Genomic DNA, 22,917 nt, shown 5'->3' with positions numbered 1-22,917 from the left:
GTCACCTTGAAATAATATGGTCAAACTAGTGTAACCTACAGAATGCTATTAATAATATAGCAGGACTGGAATTTGTACTGTAGTGATGTATAGATGGCAGAATATTTTGTTTTTGGTTCTGGTTTTGGGTCATAGGTGATAAAATTGCTTGAGCTATATTTAATTCTGAAATCAGGGATTTCTCCCTTCCCAGATCTTATATGTATGGAGTAAGCTTAATGCCTCTTTGGAAGTGAGGGGAAGGGTTTGGGAAATACAGCTGGTAGAAAATCAAGTTGTAAGTTAAGTTAAAGATGCATTGGTAGATCCTGTATTGACTTCAACAGCTAATTTCTAAATTATATGATAACTGCCTTCACTGACATTCTCTTTTAAAACCAGGCTAATGCTTGGTCAGCTGCAGTCATTTTATTGATAGGTGAGGAAAGGTTCTACGCAGCTGCTAAGCTACAAGTGGCATTGTATGCTTCAAATAATTTGTGCTGCATTAGACTTCTACTGCTTAAAGCTTAAAGAGAAAACAGTGCAAAACAGGAGAACGTTTCTGCCTTGCAAAACCTTCTGTGTTTGCTCTGGAAAACTGTAAATGAAGCAGCATATACAAGTATGAAAATCTTGTATTGGAGGTTGTGTAATGTGTGATGTTCCTGCTTTCTTCTCTGACAGTAATGATTACTGAAAATATTCTTGAACCCCCACAACACTAATGTCATTTAGTCTTCTTGCAGCCTGTTTGCTGTTTTGGCCAAGTCATTGGCTTGAACTTTTCCTGTTACGATGACATGAACAGACACTGAGAAAGTTGCTGCTGTAGTGTCAGGCAGTGAATGAAAATGATAGTATGTTATTGTTTGTGTTTATATTAGAATTTAGCTATGCTAATTATATTGTCAAAGTCTATTGTCTTCTCTGTTCCTACTGAGAAAGATGTAGTCGCTTCCCAAGAGAGCTTACGGTTGACCCTTGTAGATGTGATATAATGAGTGAGTAACAAATAGAGCAGCAGCGATGTGATGACCTAAAGCCTGCTTAAATCAAAACCAAGGTGCTCATTAACTACAACTGTCTTTGGTGTCTGGAAGGATGATATAAGAACAAAACAAATCAGATGACATTTCAGCTTTTATACATATCAACTTGTATAACCTCTCAATAGACTATGAGCAGAAAATAGAGGATTGTTTTGAGAAGGCAGTTGGTTTGGTTAGTTAGCTTTTTATGCAGTTATTCATCATGGTTAAATAAACAACACCTCAGTATGAATGTAGTATTATAAGCCACATATTAGAATTTTCCCCTCTCCTGCTTTAACATACAGCTTAATAAATGAAAAATAACATGCATCAAATTGCAAGAATTATGCACAGAAATTCATTTCAGTGTCAGATATATTTGGATGCAGTTATAAATGTTCTAGTTGTGCCAATAAATAAACAATGGATTTATTCTAGCTTTATTTTTGGAGCATTTTACACTTCAAGTACGTTATATGCTTCTGATCATACATTATACACCATGTGCTCTTTGTAATTATGGCAATCTGACTAGTTGTTAAGATTGAAGAAGGTAGCTGCCACAAGAAATCAGGAAAAGTGAATTAATTAATGTATTTTTTTTTATGTAAGAGAGCACTGTCAAAGTTCCCGTTTTATGTCAAGTTCAGAAATGTGCTAGAATGCTGCCCTTTGAGAAAATGCATTCTTAATATTTCAGTTGCTCTGACAGCTTCACTTCAGGTTTCATTCCAAAGTCACATATGTATCTCATGTCAAAGTTTTCAGTTGTAAACGATGCTGCCACTGTGCAGTAGAGCAGCATAAGGAGAAGTGAGGTAGGTCAGAGTATAGGTAATTATGTTGTCAAAAACATAAGAGGCTACCACCTTTTTTTTTTTTTTTTTAGTGTCCTGTAGCAGAGAAATTCCAAGATAGGATAAATATTACATTAAAACTTCCAGCCTGGGATGTTGGCTGAAGAAAACCTCTCTGTAGAAGAAAGTTTTTGAGATAAGGTTTTGCAGTCCAGCTAGGGTGAATATGCTTAAAGCTTGGCTGTGCCCTTAGATACTTATCATATGTAATATAGTATTATTAGATATTAGACAGATGTTATTACATAGCATAGTTGCACAGAGTGACTGTGGATGCCCCCTCCCTGGAGGTGTTCAAGTACAGGCTGGCTGAGCAATCTGGTCTAGCACAAGGTGTCCCTGCCTACAACAGGGGCCTTGGAACTAGGTGATCTTAAAGATCCTTTCGGTCCAAAGCCATTCTATGATTCAACTTGTCAAGTCCATACACCATAGAGATTCATGGTGTCTTGGCCTGTGGTTGACCTCTAGTCCTGTTGTGAGGCATACTCCCAAACCAGGTGGCTGTTTTGTGTTAGGGCCCAGTAGGGAAGGCACTAATGTGTGCTGGGTACTTGGCGTTACTGTGATTAGCTGCTGCTACCTCAGGTTGTGGGATCCTATGTTAAATCCTTTTTGCCTGATTTAAAGCATGGACTTCAACATAAAGGTGATAAAAGGATAAATATCTTAATTTTCCTGATGTAACTCTGTAAGAAGCCTTCAGTTTCACTGAAGGAAGTGAACTGCTTTTTCTTCTCTGGATACTGCTTTAAGAATGCAGGTTTTAAGTTCCTGCTGAGGGTGAGCACGGTTTGTCTGTTTCTCTGACAGGAAGAAGCACAACCTCCTCTAAAGATAAATGGTGTGTCAGCAGCCAACTGTAGAAAAGATAAAGGATTCCCAAAGCTGTGAATATTGCAGTCAACTACCCTGGGCTTATTTAATATCCTTGCATTCCAGCTCCTTTCATAACTTTAGTCTTTGCTAGTCAAAATAGAAGTTGTTTAGTTGAATACATTCACAGAGGTATGATACAATAGGTTCTGCCACATTCCAATATCGACTGGCTTCCCTGTGTGTATCACTTGCCCTTTTACTCTTCTCCTATAAAACACGTCTATCAGTCTTTCCCATTTCTCATTTAGATCGTTGGTGTCTTGTCTCCTTTCAGCTACAGTGCTAAATGAACTCTGATTAAACAAGTAGAAAATCCGTGATGTAAACTGAATTTCAGAGGAAAGACTACTTGAAGAAAAAAAACATCCCATTAAAGGCAAACAATAGCCAGGAAGTAAAAGAACCTGTGTAAAAATAAAAATAAAAATTAAAAAAAATATCAAGAATAAGAATATTCAAGAAAAGGAAAAGAATTTCAAGGGTGATAATGAAAAGGATCAGAGCCCTTTCGAAGAGTAAATAATTTTAGACAGGTATTGATCTGGTAGGGGAAAAAAGCATATGCTCTCCATTGTGAAATAGCACTTATGGGGGTGATGCACATCACAAGGTTACAAGTAGTGAAGAGATCAAAGCATTTGTCCGTGGTTGGAAAACACTTTGAAAAACTGAAGTCTTGTTTGTCTTTATTTTAAATGTTCAGTATCCAAGTCTAAGAGTCAACAGACTGAAATATAGAAAGATCTTCGTGGTTCTGAAGAGTAATCGTATACTCAGTGAGGTCAGCAAGAAATTTGCCATTGATTTAACTGGTTGCTAGGGCTTCGCTACAGGCTATTCTGTTGTAGTCTGATCAACACATTGACAGGAATTGCATGGCCGAAGCTCCCTCCACTCTTTTCACTTTCTCCTACTGAAGACATTGCTATGGCCCAGTGCTGGGCTTGGAGTAGGGGTTACAGGTGTTTTTAATACCTGCACGTTTAGTTGAACTGGATTCATAGGTTCATAGGTTCATTAGGTTGGAAAGGACCTACAAGATCATCTAGTCCAACCATCCTCCTATCACTATCCCTACCCACTGAACTACTAAATCAAATCCCTTAGCACCTCATCTTCCTTTACTTGTGTGGTCATTCTACTAACTGGAAGAAGTTGAATATACATAGGCAACAAGAGAACATTTGTAATTAAGTGAAAGTAATGCACTACATCTCATCATTCCCCAACTGTTTTATTATTCCTTACCTGTTTAGAGAAAAGTGATTAAATAGTGAGCATTAAACTTACCAGTGATGGTACAAGTAGGAGAACATAGATGTAGAACTGTCCTGGATATGCAAGGTAATGAAAAAGAAGTGATAAGTAACAGAGAGCAGTAGCAGAAAATAGTGCCATGCAGCAAACTTCACTCTGCTCTTGTTAACTGGTGCAGGTCTGGAATCTCTCAGACCTCAGTCAAAATACGCTGTTTTTGTGTTGACTAACAGTGGATTCTGCATGCTTGAACCACCGTGGGTTGTGACAGAATGGCTATGCATGCACTTCCTTCTAACTGTATTGAGATGACTGTGATAATCTTTCAGTATTTCAGCAAAAGAATTCAGAGAGCTGTATCGGTAGGGCATGGTATTTTCCTGTAATTCACCAGTGCCAACTAGATATCTTTATAATCTCTCACAAAATTAAATTTCGTTCTTGACAGTGACATTTTTTTCTCAATGGGATGCTTTCAGTAAGTCTTGCTGGACTCGGATGTCAGTATACTGAGCACATTTATAGTTCAGCATAGCTCAGTGGTAAAACTGAGCTGTTGTTTGTCTGGAGCTACCTTTTTTGGCATTTATTTATTTGTTTGATCAGTCTGTGCATATAATCTACTTCACCTCTTTCTGTGGCATAGAGCAGATATCATGCTGGTTCATCATTTCACATAGAGGTTCTGTACATCTTTCCCTTTTCCTGTTTTGGAGGATGACCAAATGCTAAGTATTTTAAGTGAAGCAACACTTCACCTTACCTGCTTAAGCATTATTACCATTCTCTGATTAGAAAAGTTATTCTTCATGAGGGGCGTTTGCAGAAGTGAATTCCTGGTCTGAAAACAACATCGTACCATACAAGGAGCACATAAGACTACTAAAAGAAGCCCTCTTTATTTCAGTGTTTGCTAGCAGATGCCTTAGCCCTGCTCACTGCCAGTGTTGCTGACTCATGTGATATATGCTGATATGCAAAATGCTTCAAGAGCAGCCTATCTTTATATTTATTAAAAGAGAAATATGATCTGTATGATAAACTTGTAAGATTTTAGAACATGACTGCAACTAGTTGCTGGAATGCTCCTAATGGCTGAAATTTGATTCTTTACACACTAGTTTACTACACAAGACTGGTGGGTTCTGAATGATCTTCCAGGTCTTGTATAATCTCCATACAAACATAATTTGTTTCTTTTTCCTGATAAATGTGAATGAAAAATTAACTTTTTTTCAACATTTTCAACCTAGTCATAATATTTGAGTTAAGTCTTGGGGACTGGAGAGATGGAGATGTTTGCTTTCATCAGGGCAACCAAGTGCTTTTCTGTGCATATGTTTAATGAATTACTTGGCGTACTTTAGCACACAATTGCTTAGATTGATAATTAGTCACGAAACAATACTGCCTTGGGAAAATCTATAGCAATAAAAAAGAAATCTAGATAGACTGCATAACCTTTTCAGGCAGATATTTATCTCCAAATTGTTTTTTTGTTTTTTGGTTTTTTTTAAGAGAAAACTTCTCTGTTCTTTAGAAAATGCATTACTGGATTATTAGGAAAATAATCAGATTGACCATGTTTAGAGTATGGAGTTCAGGGTGGCATTAATAATAAAGCATTAATGGATGGTATTCTCAGATGTATAGCTGGGAAGATTGTTAGGTTTTAAATATAAAGTCAAAGTGGCAATATGAGCTGAATCTATGCATCTGTACTCTAGTGACAACTGTTACCATTACCAATATGAACAGATAGCAGGTTCTAATTAAAGTTGCAAACCAGAGGGAATAGACATTAAGAAAGAAAAGAATAATTCCCTGAATAAATTGCACTTGATTTACTAGTTCACAAAAAAGGTCTAAAAATTAGTACCTGAAATTACTTTAAATACAACATCTATCAAACCACAGAACAATAATCAAGTTGGTCTAATTAGAGCACTTATAACTATAAGCAGCGTGTAGTATGTTCCTATTTTGATGTGGGGAGACCAAGCAGTCCCCTAAGTGCCAATTAATCTCCAACAAACTTTTGCTGAAACTTTGGAGAACCCTCTGCACCAGCTACCTGCTTCCTTCAGGTGTCAGTCTGCTTGGGGTATAACTGTTGTATTTTCAGAGCCATGTGAAGAGCAATTTCTGTGTGCACACCATGAGTTGGATCATGAAAGCTCCTGAGTGACTATCATAGTTATTGGTAGGACAGTTTGGCTCATAAATGGATGTTAGCCTTCTTTATCCATAGGTGTCATAGTTCTACTTTTACTTACTTAAGATTGTTGGCCTGAATGCTCTAAACATAACTGATGAACATCATCTGTGTGGATATATAGCTTTTAACAATGGGCATAGGTGAGATTCCTTTATTACTGCTGGGGGTGTGAATCACTGGTGCCTCTGGATGGGTATTAGTGTTTTGTTTGTGCTGATGGGCCTCGGTAGGGAGGGGGATGCTTTTAGTGCTGGGTGATGCATGGAAAGGCTGCGCCATGGCAAATGCCTAACTGGCTTTCTCTCACTACATATGCTGACTGTTTTCTTTGATCTAAGTGGTTTCGTGAGTAGTGGAATTTTGGTTACTGAAAAAATTTTCGTATCAATCCAGCTTTGAAAGTCTACTGTAAAAATTTCAAGACATGCTTAGGATGATATGTTTCTTGAGTGTTGATCTGGTAATTACTGTTAGATTAAGTATTTAGGATGTTAACATGAACTAGTAACTTTGAAGTATTAGTACTTCAGTTTAATGAAGAATTTATTAGTTGAGCTGCCCAGATAGATGGATACAGGTGAGGTTTTTCTGCCCTGTTTTGTGGTGGTGCATTTAGCTGTGTTAGAAGTGAGAGCAAAATTCTGTACCTTGTTTGACTATTCTTTTATCATCTTCCCCATCTCTGTATCCTTTTTGACCCTCTTAGATTTTGTGAAACATGGCTGGCTCTCCAGGCAGCCTTTAATATGCTTGGAAGCCTCCATGGATTCCTACAAGCTGGCATGTGTTTGTGCTCTGTCGTGGGGCTGTCTCCCTGTCACTGGCCATTTCAGATGTGGTGAAGCTCTCCTCAGAAAGGCTTACAGCAGGAGCTCTGCACTCAGCTGCTCCTATGTTGTAGGAAGGACAGGACTGTGTGCATGCCTTGCACAACAGCGTTACTGTAACAGTTCAGGAAGAAGTAGGTCACCAGGAGCAGCTCAGCAGTGGGATGTTGAGGGGACGCACACACTGCTCAACGCAGCTGTGGCTCTGTGCTTCTCAGCTAGAAGTTGTGTGGAGACATAGGTCTGCCAGCCCTGCTGGGCCCTGAGCACAGCTGACTGCTGTGGAGCCTGGCCCAGCTTTGGTACTGCATTGCTGGCACCCACAGTCCCTGTGGGCTGTGTGAACTCAGGACAGTAACTTCAGCAGGAGTTCTTTTTTTTAACCCAGTGCATAGATTATGGCATATGAAAGCCCGCTGTCACACATAAGGAGGGCAGTGACAGTGCTCACTGTGTCTCACTCCATTGTGACAGTGTGGCTGCATGTGCAGAGCAACAGAAATTAGGATGACAAAACATGTGTCTATAAGGTTAAAATTACTTCTGCCCCTGATGTCCTCTGTGCCTGTGAGTGATGTATCTTGGGATTTCACTGCCTAAATTCCACCTGAATTTCACTTTGAACAGGCAAGTGCTTTTTTGCCAGACATCTAGCAGCACATAGCGTGAAAGAGGCAGTGCTGGAAGAAAATGGTGCCTCTCTAACATACTGATGTTAAGCCAGTCACATGGCTGCAGGGGCAGAGGGAATGGCTGCTGTCATTATTTGGATTTTAGAAAGAGGAAAAATCCTTGTAAAAACATCCTTACTAAGAGGCCACTAAAGCAGAACAGAGATTGGGAAGTGAAAGCTGAAGTAGTTGTGTATTAGAAATTAAAGAGGTAGAGCGGGATTAAATGGTCTTTTTTTAATATTATTTTTATTTTTTATCATGGCAAAAGGCTAATGTTGTAGCACCACAACATTCTCTATTAACACTTGTGCTATCTGAACAAAGGAATGAGCGTGCTATCTGAGAGGTGGCAACGCTTGCTTTTAACAGAGTATTATTTTAGTTAATCAGAGCTGGGGAAGATTGGGAATGACCTGAGTTAACAAAGTGTATAGATGGGCTATGTGAAGCAGATGAAATTCAATGCTGACAAAGTTGGGCACAGTTTTGAGTGAATAACTGAAGGATCTTGAAGGCTTTTATGGGTTTTACAGTAACCATAACTATTTAGGTCATTACTTGCCATGATCAACTTAGTGGAAAAAATTTGTGTTGTGACTAGATAGTAGGAAAATGAAATATCATGTAGGATGAGGAGTGGAGAGGGTGAGAAGGACAGAGCAGAAAATACAATTCCACCCATAAATCAACAATAGTTTTGCATTTGCCTTCCCTCTTACAGCATTCTGGTGAAGAGTTCTGGCAACTAAAGGATTAGAAAACCAAAGGAGATTGAAAATAAAGACTTACTTAGAAAGGAGTTGAGTAGTAGGAGATGATACAGTGGAAATAATTAAAACAGTGGGTAGTATGAAGTATGCAAGCTAAGAAACTTCTATTTATCCTGCTGATGCAGGAAAAGAAAAAAAACAAGGTGGGCTATTCTAAGTGAACAAAAATGAATTATTTTCACGAAAACCTTGTTAACCTTTGGGAATCATTCTTCTAAGCAACCTGGAGGCTGAAAGTTCAACAGCATTAAGATATTTAAAAACTATTATTCTACAATAAGGCTGGAACAGTTTTCTCAGAAAGAGAGTGCTTATCAGTTTGCTTCTCCTTTAAAAAAAATAAAAAATAAAAAAATGAACCATATAGGTACTATATAGGTTGATGTGGAACTGTGAATCAGACCTTTTAATGTACCTATGTGTTTCTGTGCTCAGCTTTGTTCTTCCTAAGTTTCAGACTGGTTTGCAGTGCAGCACCTCCATTGCACTAGGGCTCCTACTCAAAGACACAGAAGGTGATGTGCAGTGAAAAAATAAATGGATTAATAAGATCAACTTTGCTTTAGAAGAATTCTCTTGATAACACTACCTGTTCTAATGTTATTTCTGCCTCTGTAACTTTCTCAGTCTAGGATTTCATGCTGGCGTGTTACATGGAATAGTGCTTTAAATCTTCTTGCTGCTGAGCTGAGGCTCTTATGGTTGTCTGCAGCATTGCTACCTACTCTGGCTGCATCGTGGTGTGATTCGTTTCACATGCCAGGAAGGTTGATGGGGCGCAGTTGAGATTAATGATGACATAATACAGTAAGAAGAGATATTAATGCTCTTAGGCTTGAATTAATGAAATACCGTTGAGAATTTATCCTGCATGAATAAAGGGATTTGGGAGGTTGTCATTCTAAAAACCACATGAAGTATTTTACTGGGGGGGGAAAAAATGCTTTGTTGAAATGGACAGGGTCCTAATGAACACTTACTCTAGATTCTTGTCAGAGCTGGATGGCCAAGCTGGATCTGTTAATTGCATTCCTACTGATTATATAAGTGAGGCACAAATCTCTTGCATCCAGGGCTGTGGTGGCGCTAACTTCAGTACAAAGCAGGATTCCAACCTCTAGTGTAGTTCTGGGGTAGAGACCCAGCATGCCAGTGGCATCTGTAAATCTGTGTTCACACAGCAAGCCCCTTGCTTCCTAGAATAGTAGTAATGCCCTTCACAAATGTGGAGGTCAAAAGTCATGTTCTATTTGAAAAAGTCTTAAGTATGCTACACTGTGAGCTCCCTCCAAGTCTCTGAAGGGACAAAGTGTTTTGTAGAACTACAGCAGTGCTGAAACTGAAGAACTGCTGCTGTCACCCAGCAGTTCTCGCTCTCCTTCATCCCTTAGAATGTGTGAGTTAAAACCCCTTGTGAATGCGTGTGTATATACATATAATTGTCTACCTGTAACTACTCTTGATTCATTCAGAGATAAAACTTTATCTTATGTTGTCCTATAATCAATTATGGAAGACAAGCTTTGTTAGTCTTGAGGCAAAATGGGATAACAGCAGCACTATACAGGGACCACTTATGTTTTTGTCGTTCTGTTAATGTTCTGTTCTGAGCCTTTCAGAAAGAAAAATTCCTTAAAAATTAGGACATAAAATGACACATATTTTATCCATAATTTATGTCAATTTGAAACACCTTTTATTGTCTACATAAGTGAATATATGTAAACTTTATTAGTAGTTTCAATTTAAAATAAGCAAAGGTGTACTGTAGAATTCACAGATAAAGGTTAATTTTAACTATAAAGGTATTACCAGTGTTGCATTTCTTCATGTTATGGTTCACTTATGTAGAATTGAGATGTATTTTATATTAAACAATGCATAGCACCATTATACAACAGTTCACTAAATGCACATCCCATTTAATCTTTTGCTGGAATATAACTGGACTGAAGTTACAAGGAAGAATTGGATGGAGCCAGTAGGGTTAACACTGACACTAACAGGAGATTACTAGCCATAAGAAAATTACAGCTCTTCTGATAGACAGTGCCTAAAATAGCAGCATATCCTTGGCACCATCATTGGAACTGGTTAAATGATGACCCTGAAGAAACAGTTGTTTCCATTAATTCTGTTTCACTATTCTTGAACTCTTCCTCTCAATTCTTCTGTCCTTCTGATCCCAAGACAAGATGGCAGGAACGTGAGAGAGAACACAAAGAAATTACAATAAGCTGTCGGCTATATAATTATATTGTAACCTACTACACTGAGAAGTTACACCAACAGAAATTTGGCAAGGTATTGACTGCTAGCTGCTAGCTAAACACAGGACATTTCACTGGCAAAACATTAAAAGAAAAAAAGAAAAAGGAAAAAAGGCTCACTAAAAAGCAACATCTACACTACAAAGAAGCTAACAAAAGAATTCCCCTATGATACTTAGGTTCAGCTGGTTCATCTTAGGTTCATCAGCTCAATTTTTGTGTTGATTACTTGTTACATTTGCAATTGAATATATTTTTAAGATCACAATGCTACAAACCTTCCAGCATGTAGTTTCACCACCTTTAGTTAGACAACGTGACACAAGGAAGTACTCGCTTGAATTAGGGTTGAATATTTTGCTGAAAGCTGGTGATGTTACTAGGTCATGTACTGTAATTACTTGAGCACCATGGGTTTTAAATCCCTAAGACGTGATTTCCTAGGTAGAAGGCAGCAAGTATGTTTTTAGGTTGTCAGACAGACCAAGTGAATTGTTTTGCTCCAAAGTGTCTGCTGGTATACCCTGAATCAGAACAAATCCTTACTTCACAGAGACTTCAGATTTTTAAAGCATCTCTATTAAACAGAAGTAATCAGTTTCTGATTAAAATGTAAATGTTCTAGAGACTCTACCATAAAGATAGTAACTTTTAAGTATTAAGGAACTTACTGCCATGAGTTATCAGTAGGGTATAATAAAGATGCCTTTGTCTTCAGTGACAATTGCCACAGTGTCACAGGCCTGATTACAGATATACTGAGGTTATCTGAGCTACATGGCTCCACTTCAACCCAGGTATTTTTTACAGAGTTTGATCTGTCTTAATACCAAGAATTCTAGCCCCCCCTGGAATTTTTCTGAAATCCAAACCTTTTCAAACTGCACCTATGCAAAACTATTGTGTATCAATCTGTATTCCTAATGTAGCCTTATAATATACACCACCAGATTAGAAACTAACAGAATTTAAAGGCTTTCAAATGAGTTTTTGCTGTTGTCATACCTGTATTCAGTCACACTGGCCACACGTGAAACAATGGCCTCTGTGATAAAGAAGGAAGGCATTTTCGGAAGTTGCAACAAATGAAGTCCTTGACATGATCTGTGAGAAGCCCTGGTTTAGAGGGACAAAAAGAGGCTTGGGAACCAGGACACAAAGACTTCAGACTTCCAATTTTGCCATTTACTTGTAAATAATATCTTGGGTATTAGCTGCCTTCTGCAGTTTTCCAGTCTGATAGAAATGAGGGCAGTCATGCTTATTTATCTAATTCAAAACAGTGATGGATTAATAATTTGTATAGCACTCCGAGTGCTATCCAAATGCTGCTTACTCATGTTTTTCCCCACTAGAATATATCTTCATCACTAATAATTGCTGCTAATTACTGTTGCTGAGACTATGATGGTGGTATTTACGACCTTATTTTTTATTTCAATACATATGCCTACTTAAAAGTTATGTAAATATATGAAATTACAGTACATTTTCCTAATGACCCTGCTACATCTGAATTGGATCCTATTCGATTGCGACTAAGGTAATTAATAGTAAAGCCGAACTTTCTTCTGTAGCACTACACAGTTACTATTGTATTCTCAACACTAAAATAATGAAATGTAAAGAAGCCATTCTAAGCAGGATGCAGCTGGGTCAAAGGACTGCTGATTGCCAATTATGCTTTGTACATAATAATGCACATTTTACCTATTTGGAAAAAAAAATTCACATTTATTTACTGTCAAACAGGTGTTAAACTTTACACTGGATATTAGTGATGGGCTCATTATTAACAGGTTTACACAAAGGGATGAAAAAAGCAGAATTTAGTTGAAACAATTTACATTTCATTAGATTTTTATCATAAAATAAATTAATTACTAAATATAGGCAGAAGGAATATGGAAGAGTAATAGTTATGTTTTATTTATTTTTTTTAAAGGACAGGCACCTTTTATTCACGAAAAAGTTTGTGAGAAGTGTCCGGTGTCCCCTTTGCCCCTTACCACCCAACCCTGATTAAGAATGAACAGGGAACTGAGTTACAATCTTTGTTAGCTATACCGAATTTGTGCATGGCTTGGCATAATTGGCTTCTAAAACAAATTTTTCCCCAAATTATGTTTTTTTGGCAAGAAATTTAAAAAATAAAATAAAATAAAGCCTAACTTGTCAAAGCAGAACACTGTTTACAGTGAAAAATAAGTGAAAAAACGGGCAGAACTTGCATTTTAAACATACTACCATACTATGAACAGTGTAAGAAAAACAGCTTATAACGTATGTGCAACCAAGAGCGTTTCACAATATTTTCTTCAACCTCTTTTAAAATTATTTTTAATGACAATTATATTTTAGTTGGACACAAATGTATTTATTTTACCCTAGCAATAGAACAAAATATAATTTCTTTAGCCATTTTTTTCATGAGAACGGTTCATTGTACAGTTGAGGAAATATATGAAATAAGGCCTGTGGCTTGATTGCTAGTGGTTAGACATGTATTCAATCTTTGCCTTAATGGAAAAGATTTGCAGTGAACTGCAAACTGATGCAGAATATCTCTCCTGCTTTTGCAAGTCTTGTCAGGAATAGTAAGGTACAGTAAATTTGTCCCACAGGATTTTAGAGCCTACGCCTTGTATATAATACAATGTAGGCCTAGAAAAAAAAATGGTGCAGCCATATTTACAAATTAGTTCACAAACTGCTGCAGTAAAATGGCTGGAAAGTGTTTTTCATTTTATTTTTTTTCACAATTTTGTTAAATTCAGCAGCAGAAGATATCTTAAAATACCTTGTTGGTATTTCTTTGTAACAAATAATTCATTTTAGTATACTCTGTGTATATACAAAGTTTTTGTTTTATAAAAATTCACAGAACTGCGAGGTCCAGTCATCCCCGTTACAGAGGAGAACCACAGGGTCAACAGAATTGTCTCTTCAAGCAGATACGAGGGAGCCTGCACAGGGCCAAGTAAGTCTTTTTAATGCTTGTACGTGGCCTTTAATATTTCCTTGCTACACTATTAAAGGCTTGTCACTAGTTGCATTTGTCCTTCTCTAACATCTCCTTCTGGAATACATCCTTCCTTGTTAATGGGAATTATATAGCCGTCGCTATTACCCCTGCTGATTTGATAGTACATCTGAAGCTGATGGCCAGCTCCTAGATTTGGCATGCTCTTGTAGTAAATGTCCTCATTTTCGCTCCTCCTGGAAGGAGAGAGATCTTCTTCAACATCGGGGCTGCTCTCTGGGTACGGAGAGTCTCTGAGGTTGGGCATGCTTGTGTAAAGAGAGTCTCTGTTGGGGGACTGGAGGTGGTCATCAGCCTCGGCTGTCAGCTGTGAGACGTAGCTGTCGGTTCCCTCGGTCTTCACTTTCTTCTGGGGCTGGTACAGAAGGGAGTGAGTCCGCTGAGGAATAAGCGGGGCCTCGAGCTCTTTGTGGTGCAGCTCCAGCCCGGGGGTGTCACTGTGCATCAAAGATGAGGCGTCTGCCACGATGGCATCATCTTCGCTGCTGCTCCCACCGATCACAGCCTTGGCTGGCAGCGTGCGCTCCAGGTTGTGGTTCTTGCTGCTGCCCCGCAGGTTGTTGTGCACTAATTCTGAAATGATCATTTTCTCAAAAGCAGTATCATTCAGGCTTAGTCCACAGTCTACAACTTGCACGCTGTCATTATAGTCACCGTTGCGCAATGAGTAGCTGTTGTTGAAATTACCATTTAGCGGTAGAGTATCCATGGCACTTGTATCCCTGGCATTGTTCAGTGAATGTCCTGAAACAGAAAAGGACAGTTCTGGTTATTGCCTGATATGCTTTTTAATCACTTTTTTTTTTTTTTTTTTTTAAACAGAATTCTTTAATGTAGTTCAGGACAAAGTTGTACTTGGAAGTAAGACTTGAGAAAAGTTAGGTTACTGAACATTCCCAAATGTAAGCAGTTGCACACCTTATAGGAAAGATGCCTTTATACAATAGTAACGTGCATTTCCTGTGGGGAGTAGTGGCATTTTGTTTTCTTAATTTAATGTCATTTCTGTGACTCTTCCACAAGGAACCGTTCACTCCATGCCCTTGCATATGTAATGCAAAGCAATTTGTTCTGAAACATCTATGTTTTGAAGTACATCACCATGATTTAGAAGAAAGAAAATTAACAGAATTTGTCCTAAACAACACTAAATTAAAGAGGAATTAGATCACAGACATAACTGAAGGTAAATGTACAACATAAACCCACATAACTGGCAAGCAACTACTTTAACACATTTCTAACATTTTTCCTTGTTTTTTATTTTTATTTTTTGGAGATGAGGTAAAGAAAAGAATGAAAAAAAAATGGATAAATACAAAGAATTTATGTTAAACAAGGACAGCCATCTTTCACACTACAGGGACCAGGGCCCACAAGCACCATCCAACAACACGATAGACAGCAGGTGGAATGACTCACTTTGGACAACTCACATCATGTCTGTCTGCTCAGGCTATCTGGCCTAAGAGTAGCTGATATATAAAAGAAAGTAAAATGATTTATTGTAACACGATGAAGAATTACTGAGCTTCTCAGCAACTTAGTCAGAGCAAGGGTTCAGCAAATTAGATTACTAAGCAATAACAGCTTTTCTTTTCCCACTTAATGTAATTTTTTTTTGCACTAATTCTGTCTGCCAACAACAGCCCCAGGCTTCTAAAGGTCAAAGTTTGCCTGCAGTCTGCATCAGTCACAGTGACAGCGCTGAATGAACCAGAATAGTTAATTAAGAGTTAGGCCCACAGTTACCATGGGCATGGAAGTCAAATGCAGAAATGTTAGGAATTTCTGTAAGTATGTGTCACAGAAATTAAACCAAAGAATAAATATTAGTTGTGGAATGGGAAGAGGAAATCAGCCATGGCTGATATCTCATAGCTGCTGGACAAATGACAGATTGGGGAAGTCTGCTCAGAACATGAAAATAAGTTTAGGGGGAAAAAATGAAGTCTTATGATGATTAAGGTCTTTATGTTTTGATTTTGTTGTTGTTGTTGTTGTTTGTTTTGTGGTTTTTTTTTTTTTTTTTTTTTTGTGGTAGTTGTGGGGAATAACACAATAAAGAAAAGGGTTTCCTACAGACACAAAGACATGTAAACTATGACAGCACAGTGCTTCCCAAGCAAAGGAAAAGAAAAAGCTTTGAAAAGAAACTAAACAGTCTGAATCATGGAAAGTTGGATGGTTAGAGCATTCCTAGAAATTCACTTTATCTACAGAAGAAAGAATGGAGTGACTTGAAATGAGACTGACCACTGTGAGGCTGCTGCATTATATGCAAGGCTTGGAGGAGTATAAGAAAAAGAGTTGTTTTGGAAAAAATACTTTTTTTGTTGTTGTTTTTGTTGTTGGGTTTTTTTTTGTTGTTGTTTTTTGTTTTTTCTTTTCATAATTAAAGCTGCAGCTTATCCTAGAAAATTCAATCTTCTCTGGAAAATACTGTTTTCAATTAAAAAGTAATTGCATTTTCTCAAGAAAGGATTTTTGTATTCAGCTTCAGAAAGCATAGTAATAATTTCCAAATAAATTCTAGGTAATTTGAAATCATTTTGGAAGTTGGTTACTGTTAGCTCCTCTTTATGTGTGCTGATTTAAACAGCGATGATGGTTGTTTGAAAGGTCTCTTAAAGCTCTGATTAAACAACTTTGCAGTTTTGCCATTTCATATATGTTCTAAAGCTTTTCTTGCAGTGGATTTAGCTGTGCAGAACATATGGCATTTATAAAAGTAGAGAATGCATGGACCACATGCTGGCATTCATTTCCCTCATGAAAGTGATTTAATTCTATAATTTTAATACTCTTTTCTTTTGCTAAACAGATACCAAAATATATCTGATAATCCAAAATGAGTTTTCTATGATATACTGCAGAGTTAAGCATACTAAAATATATTTAAATAGGTTTGATGAGGTAAATTTTGTTGCCCATGATCAGGTAATTATTTGAAATCTTTCCATAGCCTGTAGCAAGATTACTGTGGGAATGTAAAAATATAAGTAAATTGTTAAGCATTTCTGCTTGACACTGCTTTGGTTTTAAACAGCAAATTATTTCAGCATTGTATAACTTCTGTTACCAGTGGGGTTTGCTACAGACCTCATGTTGTTTTCCAAAAAGCAGTATGCAAGTACTTTTTGAATGTGGAAACATTTCATTTGCAAATTGTGAACCACTTGCCCGCTGAGTCTACTTCATGACCGCTAGTTATGTTTTAATTGTGCCCATTAAAAATCATGCTGAAAAAATTTACATTTGATAGGCAAAGTTAAGTTTTACTCCCATACTTGTCTCTCTGTAGGTTGCTAGAGGAAAGCATAAGGAAAGTAAGAAAACAAGAGAATGAAAATAGAAACTACAGTTCAGTAAAAAAGGAAACTTGAAATAAAATCTGGAAACAAGCTTTTATGAGCTCTTTATCAAAGATTTATTGTTCCAGTAATACTAAACTGATCTTACGACTCATCTAACAGTAACTGCTAGATATTTACTGATGAACTGCACTGTAGTTAAAAAAAAAAAAAAAAGCAACTAGAGAATGTTACTACAAAATGTTAGGTAAGTGATGACACCCTTTATTCCGACAGAACTTAACTGTTCTAACCGTCACTCTCACGATTTTTCTAAAGGAAATGATCTATCATAAAGCTGCACTATACTATAGATTTTTTGACTCTGGATACCATTTTCTATGCTGCAGTATCCAAAGGTGTCGAGATGCCTTGCACTGCTTTAGTACCTAATCCATTCCATGAGCAGGTTTTTCTCAGCAAGCTTTAGAGTCAACCTTACATTGCATAGACATGATACCTCTAAGTGATATACATCTTGAAGATGGGCTCTCGGACCATGTGGTGTCAGTCCTGTAATAGTATATTAAGATTTATGCCACCTGTGTTAAAAACATGGATAATTATTGGTAAATACTGTTATGGCAAAGGCATTACTATAATATAGTGCAGTTTTACAAGCTGACATTGGTAATACTGTATTTCTGAAACTGACAAATTTAGAATGTAGGGCTAGGGTATTGCAACTTGAGTTTCTATCTAGGGAAAAGAAGGGATTTGGAGCAAGCCAAGAAAAGTGGTTTTATTCAGGAAGTATAAGCACACCTGGTGAGTTAAACACAGGAGCTGAAGGGGCATTACATACAACAGTTTCAGCGAGCAATGTGTTATAGGGGTTGTTAGTGCCGTGTGGTCGAAGAAGAGGGTTTGTTAGTAGGTAATTGCCAGTCATTCCTAAAGCAAAAGAAACAGAAAAAAATGTCAGTTCTTTAATTTTATTCTGACAGTTTCAATAAAGAATATTTTTTACTCATCATGAATCATGTAGAACCTGTCAAATGTAATTCAGCTGAAAATTTCTGAATGTATCTGAGCTATATGTTTGAAACAGGAATAAGAAAATAGTTAGATTTCAGTAATTCACAGGTGCTATCCAAATCCCCAAAGTAAACATCTGGTGAGAGTGACATTTACTAATGTATACAAAATTGTGTTACACAAGAATAGCAATTAAATGGGCAGAGATCAAAGTACCGCATAAAGCTATTGCAACTTTTAAAATGGTATCAGAACATTTCTGTCTAGAATGGAGGGAACTGAATTTCTTGAATTTAAAGGTACAGAGAAATCTCTTATGACAGGATCAGAGCTGTTATTCACTTTATGACAAACACACAGAGAGTGGAAGGGAACTGCTGTTTTCAAACAGACAGTGGATGACGAACTGCAAGCAGACCTTAGTGTATGCAGAAGTATGCATGCTGAAGGGAAAGCAAAATATTTGCTCTAAGAAATCAGAGCATTCACATTTTCTCCTGGGACACTCATGCTACAGATTTATCTGCCAGGTTTTGAAAAAGAATTCCTTGAATGACAAACTTTAAACAATCAGTTTACAAACAATATAATATGAAACATCGTACTACAGCAATAAACAGGTAATAAACAATAAAAACAACTGTCGACATGTTAGAGCAACATCATTCAAAGAATTCAGAAGAGTTAGAAGAGAGAAAAAAAGCATCTTTTGAGAACTAAAAATACAATCTCTGACTTCTAGATACTGAAAGAAAAACTGTCTTGAAAAACGATGAAGAAAAGTTACTTTAAACAATTAATTAATTTCTACTGTTTCTATTTCTATTGTTGCACTGCACAACAGTAAATCAGAACCAGCATATCACAGACACAAGGATTACTAAAAAGCCAGCTATATCTTTATAGTTTATTCTTATTTGGCTAAGGTAATATTATATTCGATATTAATACTGTACAGAAGCAGAAAAGTCAAAGATGCAGAGATTATGATAGTTTGTACCAGTGAACAACTACAAAATGTTTCATGACAGATTTTTTTCAGTTGTTATCTAACTCTTACAAGAAGTACTAACTAACTGAAATACCTTTTGAGGTGTACCATGTTTAATATCTTTACTTGAATTACAATCTGAAATTGTTTATAGCATGATATTTTTTTTTTCAATCACAGAATTGTAGGGGTTGGAAGGGACCTCTAGAGATCATAGAGTCCAACCCCCCTTCCAAAGCAGGTTTCCAATCCAAAGTTTTTCTGCCACCTTTAAGGCGTTGATTTTTATTTTAAAGAAAACCAACACTAATTACTAAACAATCACTAACCTATTCTTACATGTATTTACCAGTGAGATAGCAGAACTGTTGTAATTGAATAACAATAGCATCAATTAATTTTTTCTAGTCACCTTAGATTATCTCAGAAGTGATGAGACTGAAGCTCTAAAGCAGGGAGAAGTCTCCCAAACCTGTGCTCTGCTCTGAACCACCTGGAGCTGCAGCATGGGCAGAGCGTATCTCCCATGGAGAAATCCCAGGTTTTATTTATACCATATTCGTAAGCTTTTAGTAAATGAAATTCAAAATACATTTTCTACTTAGGAGCTATTATTTTTTTTTATTTTATCAAAGGAACATAAAGATTCATGCAGAGGGAACAATAAGACACAAAAGTCTTAGGTATTTCTGTAAGCCAGTATGATCATGCTTTTTGAAATCTTGTACTTTGCCAAATGCTACACTTTTTACTTCCAAAGCAAACATGAGTTAAGTACAGGTCTCAACCACTGAATCTTGAAAAAGCAATCTGTGGTTCACAGGGGTTTTACAGTAGTCCTGACAATGGTAAATTTTCTGTTTAAAACTTTCTGAGCTGAGCAGGAACTGTCAGAACTACATTTGTCTCTTAGGGCTGTGAGTAGAACAATAGGCTGTGAGCTTGGCTTCCACAGTCTTTGCCTCCCTTACTTAAACTGCTTTAAAAAAAGAAAGGGGTGGGGAAAGCAGTGAAAAGAAGGGACATTCTCCATCGATTAATACCCTTGTCTTCTAACTGGACATGAAAATGCAGTTACCAATTTCAAAGTCTAATCAAGATAAGAAACTTAAAGTTTTGGCTTCTGTGGCTGAAAATCTGGATTCTATCCCACGTGACAGATACAGTTCTCTTTGAAATAAAAAAGATAAATGCTTTACAGACATCTTTTGCATAGAAATGATATCAATTAGATTTCACTGGGAAAATTTCTGCACCTAAAAATCATAGTCAAATATGCATTAAAATGTTACTGCACTCATATTTCTGTTTCAGAATTAACCTATAAAGGTTAGGAAAGATTTAAAATTATGATCTTGCTTTTAAGTTAAATTATTGATGAAACTTATTTAAATGCACTCCCATGAGTGGAGGAATTCAACTTCTGTATCAGGGGGCCAGCTGAGGGAACACGGCTTTAAAATGTGCTGGTGGATGACTTTAAAACTCTGCTTTTAGAGTACATTTGTTCCAGAATTTTTTTTTTCAACACATTCTTTTCAATTCTTCTGTGTTAAATTAAATTATATAAAATCTGTATAAAATTTAAGTCTTCTAAAACTGAAATGTTCCCAGTGACTGACCTTGATTAAGTGTTGAAGTGCTGTTGATGTCACCTGAGATAAAAGAAGATTCAGATTGTTTTCTCACAGTGTCATTCCACATCCTCCTTATACGACTCTGTTAATGTAAAGCCAGAAGACAAAAGAGCGTTAAGTTACAGAAGATTTTTTCCTACTTCTGTACTTATTATATATTCTCATTTATTTTGGACTAAAATAAGCCATTCTTAGAGCAGAGAGCAAAGCTCCATTGTCTGTTATTAAAATTCTAATTTACAGATTTCATCTATAATTTCATCTAATTTTCGATGAAACACAATGGTATAAACCTTCGAATACACCAGCCTGTAATTGCAAGAAAAACAAGGTGTTTGCATTAGACCAAATTAAAATGCAGTCTTTAAAAAGAAATCAATTCTAGTATGCAGAAGTATATATTTGCCATCTAAGTGATAATAACGAGCAGACAATTACTACTTCTGATTGGAGCACATCTCAGTAGCCTTTTTAGAGATAAGGTTAATTAAACAGTGTTGTCAAAATCTTTGTTACCTGAGTGCCAGAGGAATAGCGAGCACTAGTTCTTGTTGTTGATGCCTTCACTGAACTATGGGGACTCTCAGTTGGTAGTCCACCACAGCAGTAGGAATGTCGGAAGCATTTGCCGTATTCCTTACGTACCTATGGGGAAACATTTATTTAGCACAAAAAAATAGAATGACAAATGCCTTCACTGACAAAAAGACACGAACCTGGTGCTGAAAATACTCAACTGGTTTTCAAGCAAACAATAGTTCTTGTCTATGGAAATGAGGGCCATTAGCAGAATCAAGTATTTTTTACCTTACTTAATGGCAGCGTTATCCGCTAGCCAGGATTTCTGAATTATTTCTAAGGTATGCACATATTTCATATAGATGCGTATGAATAATCATTACTGAGTTGTTACAGGATTATTTTTGTTTTGTCTTCATACTGTAGATCAATACAGTTCTTTACCTGAATTGAATATTGGCTTAAAATAGTCTTTTTTTTTTTCCCCCAATAGTTTAACACTGTCATAGAAATAATCTGGATGAATTTACAGAGCATTTAAGTCTCTCGCATTTGATGACTGCTACAGTGCTATTTTCCAGTAAAGAGCACGTGCATCCTGGCAACATGATCAGTGAAAGGGCACTCTGGATAAAACTTGTAAAGATGCCAAATGTTACGTTCATAATTCTTCCTCCAGATACTTGGTAATCCAGGAGTCTCATATGCATCAATGAGTCTCCTAAATTCTTCTGAAAAGTGACATTTCAGCTAATCTGTAAATTCTGACTGGCCTAGAGAATATATGGGACAGAAATAATGTGCGAATGTAAAACTGAGAAAAGAAAGAAGGAAAAACGCAAAAAAAATTAACAATGTGGATTTATATATGCCATGTGATGAACTTCAGGAAAATTTGAGCAGTTAGTGCCTTAATTTCAATCACAGGCCAACAACTCATCTGTTTAAAAGTATATCATACATATTTTAAGTACGTGAACTCCCACCGATGTCAGCACAAAACACATGTACAGAAAGGAAAACAGAAATGTCCGGACATAAAGATTATTAATTATTCTATCTTTGCATTCTCAAAAATGTAAGTCTATATATATATATATATATATATATATATATATATATGTATGTATATACATATATATATATATGTATGTATAATCACTAAAGCCTCTAATACTTAAGACCATTAATGGATATTAAATGCCCCAGAACACTAGAGAATAGAGACAATACCAATCAAAACTATATTTTCACCCAACTGCCACCATCAAGGGCAGGTTTTGCCTAATGCCTATATTGCTGTGAATGTACATTATCCATCAGTACAGCGCATTCCTCTGTCATTATTTCTAAATTATAGCTTGTTGGAAATAGACGGAAACAACGGCACTATCATCCTGTCAGAACTGCAAACATAATAGTTTTCACTTTCACAATTCTATATCTCTGTTCAATTTAGTGACCAACTAGTAATAACAGAACAAAACGTCTACATTAGCTATGCAGACAGAGGATAGGATGATATCCAGTCAAACTCATCAAAACTTAAAAATCTTAAATGGCAGCTTTAACATTCTTTCAGGTATAAATCTTATTGCTCCAGGTTATGCTTTTTCACACTTGACTGGTGT

General features: G+C 36.7%; 1 protein-coding gene across 9 annotated transcripts in view; it reads right to left on the bottom strand.

Annotated features, from left to right (window-relative positions):
- Positions 1 to 12,485: 12,485 nt before the first annotated feature.
- Positions 12,486 to 22,917, bottom strand: part of ADGRL2 (adhesion G protein-coupled receptor L2) — a 172,399-nt gene continuing 161,967 nt past the window's right edge. For 4 of the 9 annotated variants that reach the window (XM_065740777.1, XM_065740769.1, XM_065740794.1 and 1 more), the window contains 3 exons: positions 21,284 to 21,412; positions 20,753 to 20,849; positions 12,486 to 14,552 (listed from right to left, as the gene is read on the bottom strand). In XM_065740777.1, coding sequence (XP_065596849.1) covers positions 13,798 to 14,552; positions 20,753 to 20,849; positions 21,284 to 21,412 — 981 coding nt within the window. In that variant the 3' untranslated portion in view covers positions 12,486 to 13,797. Of the gene's footprint in view, positions 14,553 to 17,098; positions 17,117 to 17,621; positions 17,704 to 17,926; positions 18,056 to 20,752; positions 20,850 to 21,283; positions 21,413 to 22,917 lie in introns of all 9 variants that reach the window. The other 5 variants (XM_065740813.1, XM_065740831.1, XM_065740840.1 and 2 more) reach the window with 4 other exon arrangements.

This window comes from Cyrtonyx montezumae, unplaced genomic scaffold (genome assembly GCF_038088225.1).
Source record: "Cyrtonyx montezumae isolate F1298 unplaced genomic scaffold, pur_monq_1.0 scaffold_1, whole genome shotgun sequence".
NCBI lineage: Eukaryota > Metazoa > Chordata > Aves > Galliformes > Odontophoridae > Cyrtonyx > Cyrtonyx montezumae.
This window is presented reverse-complemented; position numbering and strand designations above follow the sequence as displayed.